The sequence below is a fragment of the Eurypyga helias genome, unplaced genomic scaffold (assembly GCF_000690775.1).
Source record: "Eurypyga helias isolate BGI_N326 unplaced genomic scaffold, ASM69077v1 scaffold6598, whole genome shotgun sequence".
In the NCBI taxonomy this organism is placed as follows: domain Eukaryota; kingdom Metazoa; phylum Chordata; class Aves; order Eurypygiformes; family Eurypygidae; genus Eurypyga; species Eurypyga helias.
The window spans coordinates 4,579-27,211 of NW_010267458.1; the positions used below are offsets into that span (position 1 = coordinate 4,579).

At 52.6% G+C, this 22,633-nt stretch overlaps 1 protein-coding gene across 1 annotated transcript in view; it reads right to left on the minus strand.

Annotated features, from left to right (window-relative positions):
- LOC104513917 (lysyl oxidase homolog 2-like) overlaps nt 1-22,633 on the minus strand; it is a gene marked incomplete at its 3' end in the record, with an annotated part of 38,288 nt that overhangs the window by 3,753 nt on the left and 11,902 nt on the right. The window contains 8 exon segments of the mRNA XM_010157420.1: nt 177-220; nt 222-430; nt 617-782; nt 3,577-3,744; nt 4,400-4,551; nt 8,829-9,012; nt 10,815-11,037; nt 16,762-16,973. Of these exon segments, the coding sequence (XP_010155722.1) occupies nt 177-220; nt 222-430; nt 617-782; nt 3,577-3,744; nt 4,400-4,551; nt 8,829-9,012; nt 10,815-11,037; nt 16,762-16,973 (1,358 nt within the window).

Consider the following 22,633-nt stretch of genomic DNA (forward strand, 5'->3'; position numbering starts at 1 on the left):
GGAACAAGCTGGTTTCTCTGCTGTTGGAGAACGTCAGGTGCCCTAACACCCACCACAGCTCTGCAGCCCTGGCTCCAGCATCTCCACCCTGTACTCTCACGGCAAAACGGTCCCCCCCGCGCAAAAGGGGACGGGTGAGGGCCCGGACCGCGTGAACCCGCGCTGGTGACGCTCACCGGTGACAGTCGTGCCAGACCCAGGCATGGCGGCCGGTCTTGGGGGGGATTGGGGCGGAAGTCGGACTGGCCGTTGTTGTGGATCTGGGAGGAGAAGCGCAGCAGGCGCCGGTACCCCGAGGTGAGGGAGGTGTTGACGGCCGAGCTGGCCAGGCAGTTCTCCTCGAGCGCGCACTGCAGCATGAACATGGGGCGGTCTTCCAGGTAGGCCGTCTGCTCCACCAGCTCGGCGTTGAGCACCAGGTCAGGGGCAGCTGGCAGGCAGGAAGGTTCAAAATTAGGGGCTGAGCTACCAAAAACTGCTCACAAGTGTCTGCCGGAGATGGAGGCCAAGCCCCTTCCTTGTGCTGCTGTGCTGACACATCGAAGGCACAGCACGGGCCACCTCATTTCTCCTGCAAACGCTTATGCCCAAATGAAATAAATCCCGAGTTACTCACTCTCCGAGCAGGACACACCAGCACCAAAACGGCCACCTCCTCTGGGACAGGAGACGTCGGCTCCGTCGTGACGACAGTGGGCCAGGGACATCTCTGTCCCCGAACACTTGACGCCGCTCATGACTACGTTGTCAGCGCTGATGTCTCCATGCCAGTACCAGGTTTCCTGGGCAGAAAAAGGCATTTCAAACATTCTCAGTGTTTAGGGAAATATTCATCCCCGTAACCTGAGTTCTTCCTCCAGGGAAGATCAAGGCAAGAGCCAACGCTACCAAGGAGACAGATGCTGCCAAAAGTCTCTGGAGCAGAGTAACATGGGGAACGAGCCCGAGGCTGTTTAAGCAGAAGGCTGGGACTGGGGTTAAAACTGACCCTGTTCCCTGCCCTGAACATCTGAGCAGCGTTACGCAAATCTCTCTCCCCGATTCTGAGCTGGTTTAAATCTCTGCTTGTTTTTAATCCAGCTGTAAACTCACTTTTCCACCCTGCTCTGCCCATCCAGCTGATGAATTCATCCTCGCGCTGTTCTAAGCCATCTAGGCTGTGCCCTTGGGAGAGATGCCCGGCAATTAAACCACATCTGTCTTGTGACATCCGCGCACTGGGGAGGGCCACAAGTAGTGCCAGAGGGCCTGCTTGCACAAGGAGGGGAGGCAGAAGAAACAGCCATGCTGGAAATGCCAGTGGGAAGCAGGCACTGGAGGACTAAACAGGGTCTGCTAACCCAGGGGTCTGCACCTCTTGGTTCTGAGGGGGATTTCATAGATGCTCAAACCCTCCTCACTGCTCATCTTCATCACCCAGCTTGGCAAAACTTGTGGGAATGAGGGAAAATTAACTCACGACATCACACCACTCACAAAACTGAGGGCACTGAACCCTGATGAAGCCGCAAGGGCAAAGCTTGGGAGAAGGGAAGAAAGAAGGAAATAAGAAATGTGATCTTTTAGTGTCAGAACTGGGAGCACGTTTCCAGGAAAAGCAAACCCATCTGTCCCACTGCCCGTATTGCAACAGGCTGCTGGTTAACCCTGCGCGGGGCACTGCACACCCGCGCACAGGGCCGCCCTGTTCCACACAGTGCAGCTTTATGCTCCCGCCGCTGGTGCCGCCGGGATTGCATAAGGGCCTTTTCTCTTCTAAATACCAGCAGCCTCAGCTAAAGGAAAAAGTGTCTTGGTTCTTGCTGGACTCTCCGGGCTGTGTCAACAGAGCCAGGCAGGCGGGAAGGCCGGCGTTCCGGTTACGTGGCCGTCCTCAGCTCCTGCGCTGCTTGGCATGACGCTGGCAGATCAGCTGGAGGGACCAGCGGGCAGCTCCCGCCTTCCGCCTGCCAGGTATCCGACCCCAGTGTGTCTCCGGGGACCTGCAGATTCCCGCTCTGGCCATGGATAAGTTAAATTGGTGGGAATCTGCCTTCCCTCGAGCCCAGTGTGTCCTCCTGGACAGCTTAGTCGTTCCCTAAGGACAAACTGGTTGCAGGATTGTGCTCTCCAGACAGAGGTTTAACTGTCGGCTTCTCGCTACAGTCTCTGCTGCTTTCCCAACAGGCAGCAACCAGCCCCGAGGATGCTGAGGCTGTAACTCATTCCAGGGCCCTTTTGTCCCTCCCTGCACAAACCCAGTGGGCAGGCAGCAGACGCTCATTCTTACTGGGTTTGTCGCTGCAGCCCGGCAGAGCTGGCTGCATCCGAGTGCTGAGCAGGCATGAACACCCAACCGGACCCCCGGGCTTGGAGAATGGGGACAGCCCCCCGCTCCCTGCAGCCACATCCGACTTGTTTGCCCGAGTTTTCCATCTCTGGACATTGTTTGGGGAAAACAGTTTTCCTTCCAGAACCAATCAGGGCTGTTTGCTGCGTGCGGGTTTCCATCTCTATAAACACACATGAAGTTTATTTAGCCAGTGGCCGTTTCAGCCTGTTTCCCCCAAAGCTGTTGGCTGTATTCTCGGGTGAAATGCCTCACGGGGGCTGCATTGCCAGAGCACAGCACGACAGCAAGCTCTGGCAGGGGGTACTTTGTCCTAGGGAGAAACCAGTTTATTTTAGAAGCCCAAATCCCCATTTTCCTGGTGTTTGGGAGCTGCAATAAAGGCCCAGAGGTGGTGTTTCATTTCAAATTCTACCACTACATCTAGGTCTGCCTGTCCCCCTTCCACCTTGTGATCCCTGAGGGATGTACCAGTACAGAAGAGTATCTTGCACCAGGTGTACACCAGCTACTTAATCCTGATGCCATTTATCCCTCTGGGAGTTGGGTGGGAAGCTGTTGCCCTCCCTCCTTCCAGCTCTTAGGGTTGCTGCTTGCTTTCCTCCAGCCAGCACAGCAGGCTGCCATTCACTGAGCCAAGGAGCTTCGCTGGGAAAGAACACTTTATTCCTTTGTGGTTATCCCAAGCTTGTTAGTTGGTAGCTTTTATCCCTTTATTATGTGCCCTTCTGAGCCGTGCACAAGCAGGGAGGGTGTAGGGTATTTGCCATTAGAGGAGCGAGAAATGGGACGGCTCTGCACACGGGGGAGAAGCTGCATGGGGAGGCGGCTCCAGGAGCAAAATCAAATTGTTTTCAAGTGACTCAGCAGCAGGTTAACCTTGGCTTCCACGCTCCAGCCAGCCCAAGGAGTTCAACTCCCCCCTGACTCCAGGAGGGACAAGAAACTGCATGTAACCACCAGCCCAACCAGCACCAAGGGTGTCAGGCTTCCCAGGACATCGGAGCCCTGAGCAGTCGGAAAACAGCAGCTTTGCCCAGGGCTGCAAGAGCTTTTCCTGCTCTGAATTTCCGCCAGCAGCTGTTGTGCAATGAGGTTTAACCCCCAGGGTCACTCCAGCTGATGCCTTGAAGCTGAATGCTACGGTCTGGTTTTTCAACAAGCTTTTCTTCCCCTCCAGTAGCCCCTACCCAACCCCCCACATGCCACCACATCCGAAACGGGCACGGGAGGGCGCAGGGACTCACCTGGAAGGCATGGCTGGCAAACCCCAGGCCCAGCTGCCGACACACCACCATGGCCTCCACCGTGCTCCAGTTCTCGCTGCAGACCGTGCCCCACTTCAGCGTGCCGTTGCGCTCTGCCAGGACCTCCACCCGGCCCTCGTAGGGGTTGCGGCCGCCGCTCAGACGCAGCTGCAGGGCGTAAAAACTCCCATGTCGATAGACATCACAGCAAACTTGGTAAGGAGGATGCAACAGTCGGGCAAGCGATGCTCAGGGTCTTTTCAAGGCTTGTGGTTAAAGTCACTGAGCCCAGAAACCTCAGCTCAGCTACTGCTGACTGGCTGAGGCAGTTTGGTTCTTCTCCCACATGGCAGGAAGCAGACTAGTCAAGCCCAGCATCCGACAGTGGCCTGTACCAGCTGCAAGAGTAACACTCCCTACGAAAGCTTCCCCCCTCCACTCCCTCTGGGCCTCTGGCAGTATTTGCCCCGAGGAACCCGTCTCTGCTTCATGCAGTGAGTCTCTCCGCCCCACAGCAGCCCCCCAGGTACCACTGTCACGAGACCCAGCCAAGATCCCATCACGACAGGGACATGCACCAGCACCGCACGGGCTGCAGCTGAAGTGGCCCTTCGCTCACTGATAAGCCCCGTTGTACTGGGAGGAGCTCAGAGCTCCGTACAAAAAGGGAGCTTGATCCTTATTTGCCCTCCTGTCTAACACACTGCAGCTGTTAAAACCTAAATGGAACAGGCACGGCTCAGGTGAAACGATTCCAGTGGCAAGGGCGGGCAGAGGATGCTCCAGGATGGAATCACCTCGCCGCACTCGCATCGCATCTCACCTGATTCTGGAAACCCATCGCTGGGACGTTGCATCTCACAGCAGCGTCTTCCTCGTGGTTACAGCCCTGCGACTCCGTGTTGAACTTGCAGTCCGTGACCGACTTCTCAAAGCCCGTACAGTCAATTTCGTTCAGGTGGATGGGACCCATGCCTGGGGGAGAAGAAAGAGGAAGAAGGTCCTTACCTTCTGCCCATGCTGCCGGGTGATGAAGAAATACCCAACAACACTTTATTAACCCACTGCAGACATCACACTGGCCTCTAACATGTTCAAAACACGGTAAGCCTGAAAAAATTCCAGTGGTTTCTTGTGAAAATAAAACAAAAAGGTGCAGGATTATTATGAATAATTTTATCATTAAATTCCTTCCAGTAGTCCCTGAGTGTCAAGCAGGTGAGAGCTGAAGAAAAAGCCGTTTCCATTGTTACATAATTTACAAACTTCAGCTGGAGGAACTGGCAAATTATGACTTTTTGACTGGGAATCTGCTCCCTGTCAAGCCCTGAAACTGAGACTGGACAACAAAACACACCACAGAGAGTGAGTGAAACACAGGGCAGGCGGGTGTTACAGACCCCGACAACTGCTGCAAATGGGGAGGAACGGCGTTCATGCTGCAGAGAGGTCTGAAGGTGTCAGGAGCCAGGCGGAGTAATTTGGGTTCTCCCTGGCAGGTGGCAGCGGAGATTTGTCCTGCCTACCTACACAGCATGAGGAGAGGGGCAGGAGGAGGCAGTCATCCTTCCTGCGGAGCTCCCAGCTCCTGTTTCCCACCCCAGCCCAAGGCTGGTTAGTAAGAAGTTACAGGGGGCAGGATGAATCGGAGGTTCCAGCAGATGCTAAGAAGGATATAGACTGGTTGGAGCGAGTCCAGAGGAGGCCACGGAGATGCTTCGAGGGCTGGAGCCCCTCTGCCATGGGGACAGGCTGGGAGAGTTGGGATGTTCAGCCTGGAGAAGGATCTGGGGAGACCTTATTGCAGCCTTCCAGTGCCTGAAGGGGCTACAAGGAAGCTGGGGGGGACTTTTCCCAAGGGCAGGGAGTGACAGGACAAGGGCTAATGGTTTTAAATGGAAAGAGGGAGATTGAGATTGGACATCAGGACTGAATTCTTCCCAGAGACGGTGGTGAAGCACTGGGACAGGTTGCCCAGAGAAGCTGTGGATGCCCCATCCCTGGGAGTGTCCAAGGCCAGGCTGGATGAGGCTTGGAGCAACCTGGTCTAGTGGAAGGTGTCCCTGCCCATGGCAGGGGGGTTGGAACTGGATAATCTTTAAGGTCCCTTCCAACCCAAACCGGTCTGTGATTCTATGGTACTATGATCTTCAACACAAAACAACTGGAGTCTTTCTTGGAGCCCATATAATCCCTGAGTAATTACTGACGGAAACATGCCAGATAGTTTTGACAGATCCTTGCAAGTAGCAGACGTAGAGCCTCTGGCCTCCAGCAGTTTCTAGGAAGGTTTTGGAGAGGGGAGGCTGGGAATAACACCACTCCTGACCTGCGCTATCAGCATACTCTCTCCGGACTCGGCGTAATCGGAACGCTGGCAGCCCTGCGCTCCGACCTGCAGGTCGGTTGCTTCACTGCAGCCCTTGGCCAGGCACTGCAGCAGCCGGGAGCAGCACAACGGCAGTGACGAAAGCAAAAGCCACCGGAGGATTGGCTGAGAAAGCAGCATCCACGCAGCAATACCCTTCACTGGCCCTTTCCATCAGCTGGGAGAGGTTGCGGGTGTTGGGTTTGGAGTTCACCTTGTCGGCACGCGTAGCGCACCGCGGCAGGAGCCCAGGCTGACCCGTCTGGGCAGCCGAGACAGAAAAGCAACTGTTTTCTCACCATTTCTGTCCGTGACTGTTGATTCTTCATTCCTGCAACACTATTCTCATCATAGCACAAGTGCTGAGGGCCCCACAGGGGCAGGGAGCTGTACCTGTGTCTGAGCATTCCGATCAGCAGAGAGCAGACACCCTGGCTGCTGCCATTTCTTTGGCTGCGGCCAGAGGTGATACAAATTTCCCAGAGCTAAGAAGGTGACACGGCTTTCCCTGAGTGAGAGAGTGGCAGAAGCACCGACTGTGCTCTGACCAACAGCCTCCTGGGCGCACGCTGCCGTGCCACGATCCCTCTTTTGCTCACTCCCCCGGGAAGGAGTATTTTCTGCAACCTTCAAGCCTGCTCCTTTCAGTCCAAAGCAAAGGGCTGACTCTGGAAGGCAGGGAAATCCAATGGGTTTATTAACAGTAGATGGGATCCTTTTGCTTAAAAGCTTCTTCCTGCTGCCATCTGGAGCCATTCTCACTGTGTGGCTGCCACCACCCCTGTGACCCAGACCATGGGTGACATTTTAATGATTTGTCTGATGAACCCCTCACCTCCTTAGGCTTCTGCTGAGGCACAGAGAAGACAGAAAACAAGAAAAAAACTCAAGAAAACAAGAAAAATTTCACTGGGGAATGTGTATCTGGCCTTTTTGGCTTCTCTCTTATTAAAATCCTGTCTGTGGTCTCCATCTGGAAACGGTGACACCGACCCAGTCATTTTGCAAGCTGCCCAACAGTTCGAGGAGGAAAATGCCTTGATGCTGACCAGAATTGGAGGGTGACGCACCAAGAATGCAGGATGGATCCAGCCTGACATTCTCCACTGGAACAGCCCCACAAAGCCATTCCAATGAAGTGACCAAGCACGAGGGCAGGGCTGCCAGCACGCATCCATGTAACCCCGGCTCAACGGTGCTTCCCAATTCTTCTACAGCACGTGGATGCAGTAAGTGCTGCTGTGCCGGGCACTGAGGTGTAGCCAAACTGCATCACTGTAAGTGCTGAAACACGGCGATAAGAGTTGTATTTCCTCCCGTGCCATTCCTTTGAACAGAAGGACAGGATCAGGCTGTATATCCAACATTTACATTCGCCTACTGCTTGAAGGTTTTCCTCTGTTCTCCCTCCAAGGATGCTGCAGTGGTCTTCAAGGAGATCTGGGCTCAGGATCTTCCTTTCAACAGGGTCTTGTGTGAATAAGCATAAATTGTTCAATCTGGGTTTCGGTCGCCAATTTATAAAGGAGGGAATCAATCATCACCCCCCATATCCTGAACTCACTATGGCAGGCACTCATCTCCCATGGGTCAATTAACCGGGACTTCTAGACCCTGCACGCTGGTTTAACACGTAGTTCATCTTTGTGTGTTCTACCCCGTGACATTAAATCCCCAGCGCAGCGAGGATGAGACCTTCGTTAGTGTTTGAACCCCCAGATTCACCGGGGTGCAGCTGCAAGAAAGCACAGTGTGAACATGCCAGCTTAACGGCTGAGACCCCTCTGGGCAGTGGGAGCGTGGGGCGGAGTTTGGGGCAAAATTGCTCCTTTTCCTACCCCAGTGTGACTATCCATCTGCTGAAAGGAGTCTCTGAGTGCGTGCCATCCCAGGGGAGCGTTCTGACAGGGCGCACTGATTGATTACCACTTTTTCACATAAAAAGGAAGGAAAACGTGTGGGAATCGGGAGCCGCTGCTAAGAGTTTCCAGACTGCGGCTGTGGGAGACGGCAGGGAACGGCACGTTCTCCCCCCTCACGTGGCAGCCGCTTACCTCCTCCACCCCCCCGATGATTATCCTGTTTCCTAGATGCAGCTAAACACACCAGCAGCTCCCTGCATCCCACCGCAGGGTTTTTTTTGGCAAACCCAACGGACAGGTCACATTTTAAAGCTTTCCAGATTGCGGACACCACCACCGTGGGTTTACACGTGGTGTTTCTTTCCCTCCCTCTCCCCACGCCATGCTGGGCTGAAAACATTTCACCCCTTCCTTTAGCCTCACAATGAAGGGTATGGTGGCATTTTCTTCAGGGTTTACACGACGGGAGCAGGGCCTGTGAATCAGAAGGTGGTTTGAGAGGGCGTACGTTGGGGTTTTGAGCTGCTGTTTACCACAGTTTGGGATTTAAACCAACTCCCAAATACAGGAAATCCAAGCCCAAACCTGGCTCTGAGCTGTTCAAATGCCCTTCTATTTATAATGGGCTAAATTAATGTTCTGGTCTTAAATTAGAGTATTTGAAGTCTAGGATCCCATTTTTGCCAGGAACCTTCTAGTAATGCATTACACCATGATGTGGACGTAGAGAACTTGTAAAGAGAGTCTGAGAGCAACGGATGTGATAACAAAGAAGTAATTACTGGAACAGCTGTCTGAGGGAAAAGTTAAATTCATCATCACTAGACTTCTTTCAAGGAATCTCAAGATTTTTCTAAGTCACATATTCCAGTTCAGGCTCAAGAGACTTGTTAAGGGTAGAGAATAAATTCCTGGTCCCCAAAGCAGACATCCCACTAAAAACCCAGTCTGCCCTGAATCACAAACGGGTTCTCGGAGGTGGACAAGGCACCAACGGTCCCCGGAGCTCTCACTGCTCTTACCTTGCCCGAGCCTCGCGCCCGTTATCGCTTCCTTGGCGCTCCCAAATCCCAGCTCTCGGCACACCACGCTGGCGGACACCAGGTTCCAGTTGTCGTCACAAACCGTTCCCCACTCCCCGTTCTTCAGCACTTCAACTCGTCCTTCGCCGGTGTTGGCTCCTCCTTTCAGCCTCACCAGTGGTTGCTGGAAGACAGACCGAGGCGGTGTTACCGCTGCCTAGGGACGAAGCATCCTTTCTTTGCCGCAGCTAAGCTGGGGCCCAAAAAGGCACCTTAAAACCTCCACCACATAATACAAAAGGCTGAATGTGCAGGATGAAAGGAGATCTTTACCTGCTAAGACTTATATGGTATGCACAGATACGCGTTTCTCACATCCCTGTGTGTGGGCATAGAATAAAAAGAGAAATCCTAGCTCTCTGCAGCTTTAGGGCTTGGATTTAGGAGCCTTTTTCACACACACAGTTCTGCAGAAGAGGGCTGCTGCACACACCGTGGCGGCTGGCCGTTCAACCACCCAGCTGTCATACTGGATCTCCTGGGAGCCTTACAGGAGGCCTGGGAATCGCATGGAGCCAGCAGCACACGGCCCTCAGCCACTGGCTGCCCGTGGTCCAGCTGTTGGATGCATTTGCTGTGCCCGTCTCTGGACAGGCATCCTGGGTTAACCAAGGAGACCAATGTGGAACTCCAGCCACGTAAAACCTCCCTCTCCGCTGCAGTTAGGGCTAGTGGGATGGGTGATCGGGCAGACCGCGGTCAGAAACACACAGCTGAGGGGCAGGTCCAGTGCCACTAACTCCTCTCCTTGTATTTCTGCTAGTCCCTGACTACATCACTCATGTCCTTCCCGAGGACCAAGCGGAAACCCGCCAGCTGCTGCATCCCAGAGACGTGCTGTAGCGGTGGGAGCTAAGCCTTGGGTATGGGATTGCCACGGGATTTGTGCAGAGTCTGAGAGCCAAAAAAACCCAAACCCTTAACTTCTAAAACTGGAAGCATATCCAGTTTTGCAGGCTGGGGTCACACGAAGGACATCCAAAGCCTACACAAAGGCTTTAGGAATTACTTGGCAGTATGCAGGGCTCAGAAGATTAGTAATGATTTACAAGACCTTTCACCTTCGAGGCCTAGATCCTGCGAGCTCTCGTGCAGAGAAGTGCCTGGACTCCAGCAAGCAGACCCAGACAGGACTGCACTATTCCCACCACAGAGGTGTCCGGAGGTGCGGGCTGGGGTCTCCTCAGGTGCTAAGGGAAAGCCCACTCCTAAAGCCACGGAGCCTGGGGGATGCAGGCTGTAGGCAAGATCCACCACACCTTGCATAAACCCCTCTGAACCAGCGTGAAGGGACTCCAGACCCAGGGGTCACCCCTGTGTCCGAAGGCTGTGCATACCCCACAGCTGGAGATTTTCCCTCAGCATCAACCTAAACCGTGTTTGCTGCCGGTTAAGCCATTCTCTCACGTTCAGCTGCCTCACTGACAGCGAACAACCGACTCCAGGGTTGTTTATAACAGTGGTTTGCCTATCTTAGACCTTTTCTGCTCGCTCAGCCCTCTCCTTGCTAGACTAAACACACACAGCGTTTTCAACCTTTCCCGTAGGCCACGTTTTCCCAGCCTCTCAGGGCATTTCTGTGCAGAAGACACAGGGGTAGAGGAAATGCCAGTTTATTCCCCTGGTACCTCCTCGGGAGGAGACAACCCAATGGGACAAATGTATTTTCTCACTCCTTACTCACAGCCATGCCAGCGGCGAGCCATCTCCCACCCTCCTGAGCCTGCAGACGGAGGCAAGGCACCATGAACTTGCGAGGACAAACTCAGCCGGGCTTGCAGCAAGAAAGGGACACAAAGAGGGGACGTTGCACAGGCTGGTTTGTGCCATGGCACACGTGTTCAGCCCCTACGCCAATAACGGACGGTGAATAGCGACACCCCCACGCTTTTCGTTCTTGCCAGGTTGCGTTCAGACCCTGCTCACCTCCTGCCTGAAGGCTTTTCGGAAGCCGCTGTGGCTGCTGGGGGCAAAGGCGCGCCCGGGGACGCAGCTGACGACGGCTGGCATCCCGTTCTCACACGTCGCGTTCTTCTCCGCATCCACATTGAGGTGATTGCCCAGTTTGCAGCTGGAGATGTGAGCCTCGTTCCCACTGCAATCCATTGAGTAAGCCCAGTAATGCTGCTTCCTTCTGCTGGCAAACATCCTTAGGGGGATAAAAGAGAAGAGGAAAAGTTAGGAATCCACAAAAACTGCACTGACGTTTGGGGAAAACCCCTTTGCACTCACAGGAGGATCGAACAGCGTTATCTGAAGGTGGATCCACACGCAATGACTCTGTTAAGGTGCCGCTTGGGAGTAAACAGGTCATTGCTTAAGCTAAAGACCAGAGTGTGAATCAACAGTGCAGCCAGAGCAATAATTGCACACCCGAAGGAGACACATAACAGAGATCCCTACGTTCTGCAGGGGTCAGGGATCAGTTTATTCCAAAGGCAGTGTACAAAGAGGGCCTTGTGCAAACAGCACAGGTGAGTTTGGGCTGGAGAGGCCCCCAAAACACCTCTTCCCATAAAGGAGCTGCTCTCCTTGCTGGCCATCCCCTGTAAGCCATGGGAAGATGGAAGGTTGGGAAAAAGCCATGGCTCCTCTCCGGCTCCCCTCAAAGCTGCAGTGTTAACAACCGTGGGCCTGAGAGCAACTTCCGGGAGCGAGAGCGATTCCCCCGATGACACGTTCACAGCAGAGGAGGTTGGCAGCAGCTCCTGCTTCTGGCTCCCAAACCACAGCGCTTGCCTGGAGGTGCTCCAGGGACTCCGAGGAGGAAGGGGCACGTGTGATAAACGAGACAAGAAAGTAATCCAGCTCCACCCTAACTGTGTTGTAAGGCTGTCAGACAACGGTATCCGAGCTAAAATAGTCAATGGAACAGAAATAGGGGTCAGATGGCTACCGAAAGGGAAACGTTAGAAGTTAACGCGCAGAGGAATGCCCTGCCGTGGTCCTGACGTGGCTGTGCGAGATCCCTGTGCGGCTCCTCATCCCAGGACCAGCTGCCGTGCAGCCCCAGCGATCAGCCGTGATAAATGGCACCGATTCTGACCCCCTGTGGGACAGAGACCCTGTACGGGAGGTGGGAAAGGAACAAAGAGCCTCGTTGGTGGTTTGAAACTAAACAGGACAGGTCAAGGTGTTCCCAGGTGATGCCCTTTGGTGGTCCCACGTGAGCTAACGGGCACCCTCTCGGATGCTCAGAGGACTGTCTGAGCCCCTTTCGTGGGCCAGGCTTTGCTGACAAGCTCAGGTCTAGGCTCATGCGGCTCGTGGCCACGGACTCACCCTTTCTGGAACCAAATTTCTCTGGGTTGAGGTTAGGGCCAGGAGACAGAGATGCAACTGCATCCCGTGGTGGGAGGTAAACGCTGTAGGATGGAGGATAGGGTAGGGTCTATCCCATGGAGCAGGAAGAGGCAACCTGCCTGTCCTGTGGGTAAAACACTGGATGTTAAACTCCAGGTCGGTCCAACCCGAGTTGTCGGGGACCCTGAATCAACAGAAAATGAATTGGAAATAGGAAGGGGGAGTAAAAATTTGATAAATTAAAACATAAAGTAAACCCAGGGGGGATACAGGCAGAAAGGAAGTGCCAGCACCTTCTCAGCTGGAATATCTGGTCCAATTTGGACCAAACATTGAAGATTTTTCTTCCTTTTAACTAAACTACCCAGATACTACATGTCTACCAAAAAGTCAGGAAAGCCTCTGCCCCTGGACTGCTGGAGCACCAAGGAAGAACCCGCTGGAGTATTTTCTTGAGGGCCCTGCACAGCCATGTGCAGAGAGCTCCGCAAGCTCCGAGGCAGACAAGGAACACAGCCTGTCTTAGAGAAGGAATTACAGGGATGCCTTATAATAGCAAACAATGACCTCATCCTGGAAATTTCATGAGGCATGAACATCTGGTTGGTATTAACGGCCCTTGGAAGGCTGGGGAGAAAGAGCCAGAGAAGGCCCCACCTCATTTCCCCAGGCTGAAAAATACAGAATTTAAAAAAAGAAGTAGGATACAGATGATCTTTGCGGATAGAAACTCGGAGTATTTGTGTTATTTACTTCTTAACATAGAAAGGGTGCAACCCACCTCTCACTGGCCTCGGTATGAGCCAAGAGCAATGCTTCTCAGATCAGAGGTGGGAGTGCACAGTCATGCTGTGAGAATTTAGCCAATTCTGGGTCAAGTTGGAGCCCAAACTATTTTGACTGGTCAGGAGAGATAGACATTCACCCCAAAAGCTTTAAACCAAGGCACAGGTTAAGCCCAAGGGCTGTGGGAAGTGGCTGAGGGTTTACCTAAGGAACTTCCCTACATAAAGCATCTGAGAGGATTTGGGGAGCAGAAAACAAATCATTACACAGGAAAACGCACCCGTAACGCACCGAAAGGGAGCTGGTGAACTCTTCAGGGGTGTGAGCACAGAATTTCTACCCTTGAGAAGTTCTTCAAGCGTTTACTGAAGGAAGTTTGCTGCCTTCAGCCTCTGGGATGCAGAAGAGAAGCCAGACTTGCCACCTTCCACCAAAGCCCTCAGGATCCCGGCTTCGCTCACCAGAACCCAAGCCGTGCGGGTTTCTGCTACACGCACAGAAGTGATGAACTGCCCTATAGATCTGACCAGATTTATGGTGCTACGAGCAGACTGGTTAAACTGGGAGATGCTGTTTGGACTGACACTGAAGTATGGTGGAACTGCTGAGCTCACCCCTGCAATTCTTCGGCACATCACAAAGCTGTAAGGCCCGGAGAAGGCATCAGGTCCATCCCTCTGCCTTAAGCATCTCCGGTCACAAACTTCTACTCTCCCTGTCAGCAAAATGCGTTTAATTCTGCTCTGCTTTCTCAGCCAGAGCAGGAACCGGGAGGAGGAGTTCACAAGCGGCGCCTGTATAAAAATCCCTTTGAAGAATGAACAAGAACATGGAAACAACATTGAGATTTGTTTCATTTCCGAACATAAATCGTGCTGTCAACTGCAGCGTCTAAGTTGCATTCAGGAATAAAACCCTGGCACCAGGACAACAATGAACTAAGTTGTTTTCTTTCAAGCAGGATCCATCTGCAAATCATTTCACCTCCCACCATCGTGCAGAAGCAGAGGATCAGCTAGCTCAGCATGCAAAGCTGCAGTTTGTGGGGAGTGGGGCTGGTGGGGATGTGGGAGGGGGGCACTTGCAGCCCCGGCCAGCAGAAACCCGATTCCAGCCCGTCTCCCAGCTGCGGAGCGGGAAAGGATCCACTCTCGGGAGAACGGTATTTACCAGTTAGGGAGAGAAAAACCCATGAAATGAGAAGAACGTCTGAGGCTTCACATCACATGGCGAGAAGACTTAGTCCAAGTGACCCGTCAGCCAAACTCCTCGCTCCCCCAGAGAGGACGCGACCCGAAAGCGGGTGGGATATGGCAGAGCAGTGCTCCCACGGCCCCGGCAAGCCGATTACGGTGGCTGACATTCCCGTACCTCCATCAGGAAGCAAAGACCACTTGGGAAGCTCCAGCGGAGCACTGCTGGTTGTTACGTGATGCGTCTGTCAGCAACACAAAGCACAAAGAAATGCCCCAAAAAGAACACAACTTTTTAAACTACACTAACCGAGCAAAACTGCCCAGCTGGCAAAGTTTCACCAGTCTCTCCCCTCCAATAAGATGACATCCCATCTTCTTCCAGCCTGGGATAACACTGAGTATCTTTTCCAAAACATCTTTTGGGGGTGCAGGGGCCCAGCAAGCAGAGGTGAGGGAGGTCTGAGGGCACCGAGGCCACTCCAGCAATGCGTCTGGCTCGCAGCAGAGTGCTCCAAGCCTGGTGTAAGCATTGCATATTCCTAACCCCAGCTCCAGGGAATGGCATTTCTAACGCTGCTGAAATATTACGCTGAGCAATGCCTCAGTTTTTCCATCTCTACGTGTGCTGTGGAAGAGTCGGGACAATTACCAAGCACCCTTTTACTGCAGGCAGATGGCTCCAGCTGCTGAAGTTAATGCTTTTCTTGGAAACACTGCAACTGAGGAGCAGGAAAAATCTACTTTGTCTTACTCGAGGTAATTTATCCTGCTGTCCTGCTCTAGTGCAGGGGATGGGAATCTCGGAGCTGAGTTCGAGGGAGACACTGATGGGAGCAAACCCTTCTCTGACTGGTGTCCAGGGCAAAACATGAGACTGCCTGGTAGCGATTATTAATTCCCTGCTCATCTCCCTGGGAAGCCTGCAAACAGAATTCCCCTTGGGTTATTTATTGTATATTCTTTGTGCTGTTATGTGGCTTGACGAGTGTTCTTCAATCGATCACGACCTTGCCAGTGCAAGAAATGAAACATGGTCAGCCAGTTCCCGAGGGGGCTTTCGGAAATAGCAACTGTGCAGGCCAACAGGAGCAGGCAGGAAAACCACAACTCCTGCCTGGAGAATTCCGATCTCCCCCTAACCAGCTGACACTTTCCCACTCCACAGGTCACAGTGAAGCAAAGAAATGAGACTGAATTGCACTCGAAGTGTTTTGGTGCAAGAAATGAAACATGGTCAGCCAGTTCCCGAGGGGGCTTTCGGAAATAGCAACTGTGCAGGCCAACAGGAGCAGGCAGGAAAACCACAACTCCTGCCTGGAGAATTCCGATCTCCCCCTAACCAGCTGACACTTTCCCACTCCACAGGTCACAGTGAAGCAAAGAAATGAGACTGAATTGCACTCGAAGTGTTTTGCATCCACTTTAGGGTGTTATTCCTAGGGAACAGTGTAGGAAGAGCCGCGGCTGTGATGAAGGCTGGTGACAAAATCCAAGCTGAAGGAAGGACAACAGAAAAGACCAGAGCTCCTGGCTTTCAAGAAACAGGAAACGCAGCCTAAACCGATCACCTTACAGCTCTGGAAGACGCAACATTCTCCCTATGGATTGCTATTTTCTTCCCTCCTTTTAAAGGAATCTACAATCACAGGCAGGAAAAGCAGCACCAAAATCCCAACTGCCCCAAAGGGCATCCTTCTACAAGCACCATCGCGGACGCACAGGCAGGAGCAGTGCTGGGAGGAGCAGCATTACTGACATTTTTCACTCCACACTCAGCTCAGAGCATCCTTTAACAGACAGAGCAAGTCACGCAGTTGGAGGTGGCTGGAAGCTCTTCCTGCTAGGGACCCTGAGGAATTGCCAGTGCCAAAGGAGCTGAACTGGGGTTAACAGCAAGAGATGTACTGGGATAGATTCCCCTGGGCAGACTGCTCCTCTGTGGGCAATTTGGCAGCTGGACACCCGTGAACCAGGGACGGTGAGTCTCCATCAGAGCCAGAGCAGCTGGTAAACATGTCAGGAGAGGTGTGAGACCAGGAATTGCCTGCAGCAGCGGGAAGGAGGAATGTGGGCAACAAGGCACGACAAAGGCCGATTGTATTCCAGGATTATACGCTGGAGCTTTCAGCACAGACTGGACCTGATTCTCCAGCTGGCTTCTCTGCAAAGGGATGGGGCGAGGGGTTTATTGGGAGTGTGGTCAGCTTGTTCCCACCCATCCATCCCCTGCACACCACCCAGAACCTATTGCCGGTGGAGGAAATGCCTATTCTACAGCTGGGGAAAGGAAAAAAAAGATTTATTGGGCTGACTGTCCACATCTCCTACTCAGGACCCATCACATACTACAACCGATACTGCACTGGGTTGTCAGCCAGAAGGATCAAACGCCTCCCCTGTCTGCACAGGAAAATGCTTGACATTTCAAATATTTACACAGAAGGAAAATCTGATCTGAAGGAATGAAGCCGTTGGAGGGTTTTTTCTACTTCAAGGTCTCCAGTGTCATTTGACAATTTGCATTTTTGAACAAGGCCCCAAGTGTTTAGAGAGACATGCTTGTGTCTCATACAAAGCTCTGCTCTTACTTGTAGACGTTGGTGTTGTATTTCCTCTCGCTCGGGAATCCAAACATGCCACAGACGACGCGGGAGTTTTTCATGGTCCAGTGCTTGTCGCAGATCTGCTTCCAGGTCCCTTCGTCTTTCACCTCCACGTAACCCTCCGTGACGGGCACCCGCTTGCGGTAGGTGGCGAGGATGGCACGGATCCGTATGTCCTCCACCTGGATGTTCATGTTCTGGAAGCAGAAAAGAAACACGGATGACGCAGGCTTGCAAGGAAACTGGCTGCGCAGCTGCGAGGAGGGAACAGAAACCAGTTCTGTTCGGGGTTGGGACTGAACAGAGGGAGGCAGGAAGGAAGAGCTGTTTGGGAAAAGACACAGCAGGGAAGCAAACCTGCCCCTTCTGCAGCACAGTGACTTCAACTTCATCTCAGCTATTCCAGACGTGAGCAGAGCTCAGCTCTGCTACAGCCACCCTAGTGCTGGCAGGGTGCAGGGCAGGACCTCGGGGCTCTCATCGAGCCATTGGGCACCTCTTCTCCTCCGAAGCCTGGGAAGGCTGGGATCCCGATGTGCTGACACCGGCATTTCACCGCTTCCCCAAGCCGGGTTCCTTCTCCCACTGAAGCGTTGCTTGGGACAGCAAATGAGTCATGAAGGTTGGATGGCTTTCACATTTGGAGCCTACGTGAGGACACTGCGCAAACAAACCTTGCAGGGACCCGAGCCCAAACGCAAAGCTGACTGGAAAATATCCGCTGTGGCAAGCAATTACAAAAGAGCTACTGAAAATTTTATAACCTGCTTCCAGGAGAGCTTTTCTTGTCAAAAATGTATAACCCACGTGGTTCTGCTAACAGTTACATCAGAACTGAGGAATCCTCCCCTAGCTCAGATTCAATCACTTGGAAAAGCAAAACGCCCAGAGTTTTAAAGATGCCAAGGCCTCTGCTTAGGGCCCAGCAGCACCCCCGGCACAGCGGGACGGGCAGAGTCCTGCACAGCACACGTGGCTCATCCCTTCTCCAGATGCTCCTCCGACACTGATGCAGCTACCAGAGCACACAGAGAGGAGCTGCAGAGAGTGAGCCTGCTGGGGCAGGGAAAGGGCCGGCATCTGCTCCTTACCCATCGCTCTGCCACTGCTCTGCCCACACGGCCCTGGGCAAGTCACTTCAGCCTCCCCCCGCCAAAATTCTTTCAATTGCCACCCAGTTTTACAGCAAACCAGATCCCTGATTCCTCCTTTCACCTTCTGCTGCCTCCAGCAACTTGGCTGGAGCATCCCCCAGCAACCCTGAATAGCGCTACTCATACAGGGTTCACAGTTTGGGCTGTGAAGGTTCTTGTAGCCCTCAAGAAGAATAAAAACCACAACAGTATCCAAGTTTGTTACGTCTGAGCAATTTCAAAGTGCTCAAAGGGTCTGATTTCTTTACTGTGAGGGTGGTTCTTCCCGCAGAGGGTGGGGAGGCACTGGGACAGGTTGCCCAGAGAAGCTGTGGATGCCCCATCCCTGGGAGTATCCAAGGCCAGGCTGGATGAGGCTTTGAGCAACCTGGGCTAGTGCAAGGTGTCCCTGCCCATGGCAGGGGGCTTGGAACTGGATGATCTTTAAGGTCCCTTCCAACCCAAACCATCCGGTGATTCCACGAAGCCAGCACAAACCTGGGTGGTCTGGGAAACCCATTTGCAATACAAAGAGTTATTCCTGAATTTGGCAGGTTCTCTTGAAATACCGCACAGCTTTTGTCTACGTGCTGTCAGGGCAGTATTGGAGGCTCTGAGCATTGAAGGCTTCCCTGGGCTGGTTTCCAAAGCCTGCAACTCACTTTTCCCCTGGTGCAATGTATTAAATGTTTCCAGCTCTTCACTTGATGGAGAAAGCCTTTTACCTGGAGCTCCAGGCCAGTGCTGCCTGAGAGCACCTTGTTTCTCTACCCTTACCTTGCCTTACTTTCTTCACCAGGAAGCAAGAGGTAATCAAAGCCTTAAATGCATTTGGAAATAGCTTTGACTGCTGAAGACCTAAAAGTGTTTTTAATAAAAGCCTATTAAAAGGATTAACCCGAAGGACAAGAAGCCAAAGCTTAAAACTGCCCTGGAAAAGCACATGAAAAGGTAGTAAGTGAGGAGGAAATTTGCACTGACAGCTGAGAAAAGGAGTGAGACAGCCCAAGTGAGTTTTTCCGTCTGTGACTGCAGGACATACCCACCCTATATAAAGCCCTAAGTATGTTTGCTGCACGCAGTGACATCCGTCTCAGCCCCACTGCATGTTAAAGCAGCTGAAATGGAACATTTTCCCTGACTAGACCTGACATCAGCAACGTGCTAAAACCCACCCCTGGGCTTCATTTGACAGCCACTTCCACTTTGCTGGAATGTAGAGAGGCTGGAGGCTGCAGCCGGTTCTCGGCACGACAGAGAGGAGCGTGTGGAACAGTGGGATTTCCCATTCCGGAGCCATGTTCAGGATGCCTGCGTTTTGTGAGGAAGCTGCACCAGCATTTGTTAGCCCCGTCTGAATCATGCCGAGTGCCACTGCAGATGTTAAACATCTGCAAGGCAGCAGAATCACTACTCCCACGTTGCACCTATCAGTCATCGCTAGTACGTGACTTATTGCACCATCAGAGGTCTCCACAGTGATGGAAGGAGATGACAAATCCGAAAAGCCTCCAAGGTAAGCGGAGCACTCCAAGGATGGGAGACGGCAATGATGCTCAGCCGCCTTTGCAGACTGAGGACAAGGTGCAGAGAGAGCAAACTGCTTCCCCAAAGACCACGAGGACAGAAAATCACATCCAAGTGCCCAAGGGTGTGACTCCAACCTCCACTCAAAGGTCCCTCTTGCAGCAGGGAACGTCAGGTAAACTTCTAGTACGAAAGTACATTTTCATCAAGCATGTCTGGATTTCTCCTCCTTCCCACTCCACCAGCCTAGCAGGAGCCGTGCTGCACAACAACAAAGATCCAGTCTGTCGCTGGCAGCTGCCAATAACAGATGCTGAGGGAAGAACATGGCAACAAGCAGCTATTCCTCCCTGCAGCTTCCGAGCATCTGGATCTCTCAGATTCTCCAACCCAGAGGGTTAAAAAACCCTGGATGGATTGGAGAATCCTTTGCTGGGATTTATGATATCAGAGCAACAGACAAAGAAACCAGCCCACCGCCACAGAGATGGGGAGAGAGAAGTTGCACCATTGCAAAAACTAAACTCTTAAAGAAAGGAAAGCTTGGGAATGCTCACAGTTTGCCCATTATTTCTGTAATTAGTTCAGAACCTCAGCCAATAAACCTCAGTTTGCAACAGAGCTCTGAGCACTGCAGGGGATGCTGGGGTCCCTGTAAAGGGTCCTGGGCTGCCCTGCCCTGCTGTGGTTCCCGTGACCCAGTCTAGGGCTCGAGATGCCTGCATTTCCTACTTCCAGGCTGCGTGCTGGACATGTCTGTTCTGCTGACTGGACTGGGTTGTCCTTGCTGATCGTTTCACAGAGGAGAAAAATAAGGTACAAACTGGAACGGCTTGCTCTCGGCCTTGAGAAAGCACAATCAGAGCCAGCACAACACCTCAGGCGCTGCGGCCTCCGGCACAAAGGTCCCACGGCACGTCTCTCTTCCTCCGGAGATGCTGACATAGACACAAAAAGACAGCCAGCTCTGACGTGGGACCCGGTTTTAGTGAATCCAGCCCTTTTGTCATGCTCTTTTGCCTGTACTTGCCAAGGAAGGGAAAAAAAAAGTGAGCAAACTAGCAAGAAATAAGCCATCATTTCATTCCCTCGAGAGTATTTCAATCTTCAGATAGCTATAGCAGACCGGCACACAGTGACATTTTCATGATCTGTTTGAGAGCAAAACCAATCCACATCCATTCCCCATTCCCCTCACAGGTTTAGAGCGGAGAATTACGGATACAGCCAACCCAAAAGGTTTGCATTGGGTTTGAGTAAACAGCAAAGCATCCTAGAAGAACTCAACGTGCTGCAGACCTCACCTTTGTAGTGGAAGTTTAAAGAACAAAGGATCAAAATAAGAATACTGAAGGTTTTTCAAGGAGAAAGGACTGCTAACAGCTTTCTCCCAGTAACTCTTTACAGATTTGAATGCTTTCCTTGAATTACAGAGGGTTTGTTACACTGGGAGTATTCAATAATGCAAATACAGGCAGACATATATTTTGTCTTCCAACACCAACGTGTCGAGCAGCTGGGCTAATGGTGAAAACAGACTCCACATAAAAATCAGAAGCAAACAATACTTAATAGCTAGAGCAGACTACTTCAAGTCACCCTCTCCATACTTTATGTACACGTGGAGACAAACGCCTACAACAAACTGTAATATCAGCAAGGAAACCTCATCCCTGAAAGCTTTATTCTCCCATTATATCCATACACTGATGCTACAAGGTAGAGCCGGTAAACCCTCAAAAGGTTATCTGAGGATCACAAAGCAGGGATCTGCAACCACCTCGGAAGCTGAGTGCACATCTGCCAAGCTCCCAACCTCAGGTACCAACCATGAAGTAGAGTTTTCCACAATATTTCCAGAGCCAAGGATGGAAAAGAGAGGCCCAAGCCCCAAAGCCAAGGGGACATGGCTTGCTCAGTCTGAGGAACACAAAGCGGGGAGGGAGGAAACCATGCAAAAACCCACAGTTTAGCTTCTTCAGTTCAAGGGAAAGATGCTGCCAAGGATTTCTACCCATGAGGCAAGTGGAGAGGCCAAGCCCTGAAAGAGTTAACTCTCACGGCTCAGGCATGAGAGTCCTTCAGCTAGCCTTGCGCAATCTCCCCCTATGTAGGCCAACAGCTGGAGAGGTCTGTGCCAGCCCTTTTCCTTTTTTATTTTCCCCTCCCCCTAAACTCTGCAGTCTTACAGTTCAGCTACCAGCAAAATTCAGACCTGGATCTCCACCCTCTCCTTTGCTTCGGAAACAATCCCACCCACATACTTGAAGCTGAATCAGCCTTTGCTTTCTGCTCTGCAGAGCGATGCTAGTTCGGAGGACGGCGTGTCTGGCATCACTGATCCCATGCACGGGGCTTGCAGGTCTGCTCCATCCCTCAAGCCACAGCTTCGCTTCCATCAGACATCCATTCTGACACAAAGTCCAGCAAGGGAGTAAGCACACAAGCACTAAGGAATCCTAAGGCAGTTTTCTCCTGCTTGAGTTAAGCCTCTGAAGCCTTGAGAGGTGTGAAGACACAGAAACCCAAGACCAAGCTGGGTACAGAGGGAGCGTGGTACATCTATTCCTAGATTCAGTGCTCTGGCTCTTCCTGCTTTTCACTGGAGCCACTTGACTATCTACAGTGGTATTAAAATCAGACACAGCTAAAACAACTCTATGGTCTGAGGCTGAAGATCCTGCTCAGTTCTGCCACTGATCTCTTGGGTGAGTTCAGCCACAAAAACTCACTTCCCCACCTCCTCTGTGTCACCTCCGGCCTCTCGCTCGCACTTCCCTTTTGCAAAGGGAAGGCAAGGCTCAGGCTCATCTCACCTGCTCCGAATTGCTCTGCGGTTGTACTTGCCCCAGGCAAGGGCTCCACGGCCATAATTTGCCCCAGGCAAGGGCTCCACGGCCATAATTTGCCCCAGGCAAGGGCTCCACGGCCATAATTTGCCCCAGGCAACGGCTCCACGGCCATAATTTGCCCCAGGCAAGGGCTCCACGGCCATAATTTGCCCCAGGCAAGGGCTCCACGGCCATAATTTGCCCCAGGCAAGGGCTCCACGGCCATAATTTGCCCCAGGCAAGGGCTCCACGGCCATAATTTGCCCCAGGCAAGGGCTCCACGGCCATAATTTGCCCCAGGCAAGGGCTCCACGGCCATAATTTGCCCCAGGCAAGGGCTCCACGGCCATAATTTGCCCCAGGCAA